A 4255-nucleotide genomic window follows, 5' to 3' on the forward strand; every position below is an offset into this window, starting at 1 on the left:
TGCGGAGCCGTGGTCAGCAGAGGGCTTCCCGCCCCGGGGCCCAGCGGCCCTGAGTCTCCCAACAGCATCTGCGTGGCACTGGGCTGGGTGCGCCTTTGTCATCCCAACCAGGATGCAAACCTGCCGGACCGGCCTGGCGGGTGGCAGTGCCAGCCCGGCACAGGCCACCTGCACAGGCCACCTGCACACCCGCCCTGCGTCTGTTTGTGAATGAGTGCGGTATCACCCGGTGTCTCAGGTCGCAGCATCACTCGGCAGGTGTAGAGGTGTCAGGAGCTGCCAGGAGGTCCCCAAGGGCAAGAGGGGGAGCGCCTGTGTCGGGTCAGGGAGGTCCCAATGACCCGGGGCCAGCTGGAACCCAGCCATGCCTCCCCCAGCTGTGGGTCCGCTGTGGGCGGGCACTTCCTCCTGCTGCCTGGGTGTTGGCGGAGGGGCCAGTGTAGGCGGGTGGGGAGGAGGCCACGGTTAACCCCGACCGTGCCAGCCTGCAGGCGAGTCCCCTGGGCCGTGCTCGCCTGGGCTGCAGGGGGCTGTGCAGGGACCAGACCCTCTGAGGGGCGGGCAGGCAGCCTCAAGTGGCAGCTCTGGCTTCAATGACATGTTTAAGCCGGAGCCCAGGACACTGCCCGCAGCCTTTTCTGAGCCGCCCGCCTCTGGAGGAGGGTGGCCTGTGGGCAGTGCCTCCCACCTCCTCTGGGTGATTGGGGACCCACTGTGGGCCCTCCAAACCTGGGCATCACTGGGGTATGGGCCGGACCCTCCCCCAAACAGCCAATGCGAGGGCAGTGGGCACAGGGCCACTCCCTGGCCATCCTCAGCCCCTGCTCGTCCGGCCCTGGCAGGAGGGCGGTGACCGGTCACCAGGCCCCACCCGAGCGGCTGCCGTCCTCCTCAGAGAAGCGCCTGGGAGCCGCTGTGTGAGCTGCTGTGAGCTGCCCGGTCCTGGGCACTGCACCCAGGGCCCAAGTGCAGGGCCTGCCCCTCCGCCTTTCCCATGCAGGGCTCTGGCCCCTCCCCACCGCCCCTCTGACCTGATGGGGACCCTGAGGGTGACTCCCAGGCCCATCCACCCTGCCTGCCCCACCCCCCACCCCCAAGGGCGAGTGAGGCTCAGGCTGAGGCCCTGCCCCCACCCTCCCTGCCTCAGGGCCCTACTGTGAGGTCAGCGCCTGCCGCTGAGTTCCGTCCAGAGGTGTGTGGTCAGGCTGGAGGCCAGACATGGCCTCCTGGCCGCAGCCTGACTTCTGCCTGCTTGGCAGCCCCCTGGGCCTGATATGCTGGTCCCTTTTGATCCCGGCTGCAGGTGCTGCTCCTGCCCCAGCGCCACTCTCGCCAGGGCCCCTCCTCGTCCTGGCGGGCCCAGCGGGCCCATGTCCCAGTCGATGGCCACCAGGGTTGGGGGTGGCCGGGGGGTCCTCATGGGGGGCTGACGATGGCCCCTGGGCCCCGGCCCCCTGGCCCCTGTCTCTGCAGCTGGAAACCACTGCGACTGCAGCCTGGGCCTCAGCCGGGAGGCCCTCATTGCCCTGCTGGTGGTGCTGGTGGGCATCAGTGCCAGCTGCTTCTTTGCCCTGGTCATCGTGGTGGTCGGCGTCATCCGAGCCAAGGGGTGTGTGAGCCCCACGGCCCGGGGGAGGGCCCCCCTGCCTGGCCTGGGCCCTGGGCCCCGCCAGGAGAGCGGCCTCCTGCCCCCAGGACAGGATGTCACAGGGGCTGGGCCTGGCGTTCCCAGACTGGGCTGGGGGAGGCGTGGGGGGCGGTGGGAGGGCACCTGGGCTCCTGGAGCGCAGCCTGTTCTAGGATTCACACCTGCCTTTGTCCCCCCAGTGAGACATGCACGGGAACCATGGACAGCAGGTGAGTGATGCTGGGGTACCCCTGGGTGAGGGTGCCCTGCTCCCTGTTCCCTGCTCCCTGCTGGGGGGCATTGACCAGTCCCTGGGGCCCAGTTTGGTGCAGGAGGACCACCTGGACCTGCAAACGGTGCACGTGGAGTCCCACCATATGGACGCCAACCTGGAGCTCTCCCCGGAGGACCAGGGCCTGGTCACCATTCCCATGGACCCCGCCCAGGCCCTGGAGGAGCCTCTCTGCCCACCGCTGCCTGAGTAGGCGGTGGCCGCAGGGGGAGGGAAATGAAATCGTATTTACTGTTCTGCACTGTCTTCTTCATGCCCTGTGGGCATTGCCTCTAGTTGGGGAGGGTCTTTGTGCGCCTCTGTCCCCACCTCTGTGATGGGGTTGGGCCGCATAACTCCAGGCACCTGGGGGTCCCCCTCCCCTTGGGCTGGGAGCCACACCCTGGTCCTCTACTTCCCCCAGCGGAGCCTCAGCCCAACCCTGAAGCCAGAGTGCCTTGGGCCCCGCCCAGCCCTCAGAAAACCCCAGGGCTGGCCATTCTGGAGGGAGTGGAATCTGCTATGATCATTCCCAGGTGTCCCTGCCTGACCCACACTGTCTCCTTGAGATTCCAGGAAAGTCCTTGGGGTGGGGTGGGGCAGGCCTGTCTCCCCAGCCTTAGCAGCCTCCCTCCACCGCTGGGCCTGTCCCCCCCACCTCAGTATCACCCCCCCCAGCAGCTCCCCAACCCCCGAGCCCCCACATGTGCTCCTGCAACACCAGTCATGCACTTGGGGGAAGAAACATCCCCACTTGGGGGTGGGGCTGTGTATCTGCACAAGGGTCACTTCACTGAGCCCCGAACTGGCAGAGACCCGGTGAGGAGCCGGGCGCACTGGGTCCCATTGCCATTCGGTGCGTCGCCTCCCTGGTGGCTGCTGTTGTGGGGTCCAGTTGCTCGGGCCTCGGAGGAGCTCAGGGTGTTGGGCGACGCAGGGGGCGGGGACACCTCGCCTGAGCCGCTTCTGGCTCGGAGCCAAGAGGAGCCGGCAGCTCCGGGACAGGTGGCTGGCAGCGCTGGGCCCTGGCCATGTGCCTAGCGCCCGCCCTAGGCCGGCCCGGCCCTGGGACAGGAACTGCCGGCGCTGGGGCGGGAGAGTGAACATTTGTGCCGCACAGAAGGGACGGACGGGCTCCGGGAACACGAGAGCGGAGCGGCGGCCTCTCTCGGCAGGTCCCACGGCTGCCCCCATGCCAAGCCCCTCTCCCTCTTGGCCGCCGCTGTGGCTGCTGCCGCTGTGGCTCCTGCTGCTGTCGCCGTGGCCAGTCCGGGCCCCAGCACCTGCAGCGGCCACCACGACGGGGACCCAGACGGGAACCCCAGGCTCCCGAGACTGCCCGGAGGCGTGCGCGTGCGCACCGGGCGGCCAGGTCAACTGCTCGGGGCGCGCGCTGTCCGAGGTGCCCGATGGCCTGAGCCCCCGCGCGCGCGACCTGCTGCTGGACCGCAACCGCGTGCACACGCTGCCGCCCGGAGCCTTCGTGGGCGCGGGTGCGCTGCTGCGCCTGGACCTTCGCGAGAACGGCCTGCGCTCGGTGCACGCGCGCGCCTTCTGGGGCCTGGGCGCGCTGCAGCAGCTGGACCTCGGCGCCAACCAGCTGCAGGCGCTGGCGCCCGGCACCTTCACGCCGCTGCGCGCGCTGCGCAACCTCTCGCTGGCGGGCAACCGACTGGCGCGCCTGGAGCCCGCGGCGCTGGGCGCGCTCCCGCTGCTGCGCGCGCTCAGCCTGCGGGACAACGAGCTGTCCGCGCTCGAGCCCGGGCTGCTGGCCGGCCTGCCCGCACTCCGCGCGCTGCGTCTGCGCGGCAACCCCTGGGCCTGCGGCTGCGCGCTGCGTCCGCTCTGCGCCTGGCTGCGCGGTCACCCGCGGCCCGCGCCAGGTGAGCCCGGGGGGCGCTGGCGGGACGGGGCGGCCGCCGCTGCGGCCCGGCCACTGCGTAACGCCGCGCCCGTGTCCCGCAGAGGCCGAGACGCTGCTCTGCGTGTCGCCGGGGCGCCTGACACTCAGCCCCTTGACGGCCTTCCCCGACGCCGCCTTCAGCCATTGCGCGCAGCCGCTCGCCCCGCGGGACCTGGTCGTGATCTACGTGCTCGGGCCCCTCTCCTTCCTCGCCAGCCTGGCCGCCTGCCTGGCGCTGGGCTTGGTGGTCACCGCCTGCAAGGGGCGCCGCCAACGCGCCTTCGCCCGCGCCCCGCGGAGGAGACCTCCGAACCCCAGCCCGCGCGGGGCCCCGCCTGCGGACTCTGGGAGCCCCGCCGCCGCTGGGATCTGAGGGGGCGCCGCTGCCCCAACCTTCCCCCACCCCTCGCGCTCCTCCACGCTCCTTCCAGGCGTCAACAAGCAACACAGACCG

At 70.7% G+C, this 4255-nt stretch overlaps 2 protein-coding genes across 2 annotated transcripts; both read left to right on the forward strand.

Moving 5' to 3' along the window:
• Positions 1-1218: 1218 nt before the first annotated feature.
• TMEM210 (transmembrane protein 210) lies at positions 1219-2155 on the forward strand (the record flags this gene model as incomplete). The annotated part of the gene is made up of 4 exons (XM_081103618.1): positions 1219-1303; positions 1474-1609; positions 1828-1857; positions 1950-2155. The coding sequence occupies 4 exons, from the start codon at positions 1219-1221 to the stop codon at positions 2110-2112; spliced, it is 414 nt and encodes a 137-aa protein (XP_080959744.1). The 3' UTR covers positions 2113-2155.
• Positions 2156-3090: 935 nt separating this feature from the next.
• On the forward strand, positions 3091-4250 carry LRRC26 (leucine rich repeat containing 26; the record flags this gene model as incomplete). The annotated part of the gene is made up of 2 exons (XM_081103795.1): positions 3091-3781; positions 3864-4250. The coding sequence occupies 2 exons, from the start codon at positions 3091-3093 to the stop codon at positions 4172-4174; spliced, it is 1002 nt and encodes a 333-aa protein (XP_080959921.1). The 3' UTR covers positions 4175-4250.
• Positions 4251-4255: the final 5 nt, after the last annotated feature.

Source organism: Myotis nattereri (genome assembly GCF_964212035.1).
Source record: "Myotis nattereri genome assembly, chromosome: 12".
Taxonomy (NCBI): Eukaryota; Metazoa; Chordata; class Mammalia; order Chiroptera; family Vespertilionidae; genus Myotis; species Myotis nattereri.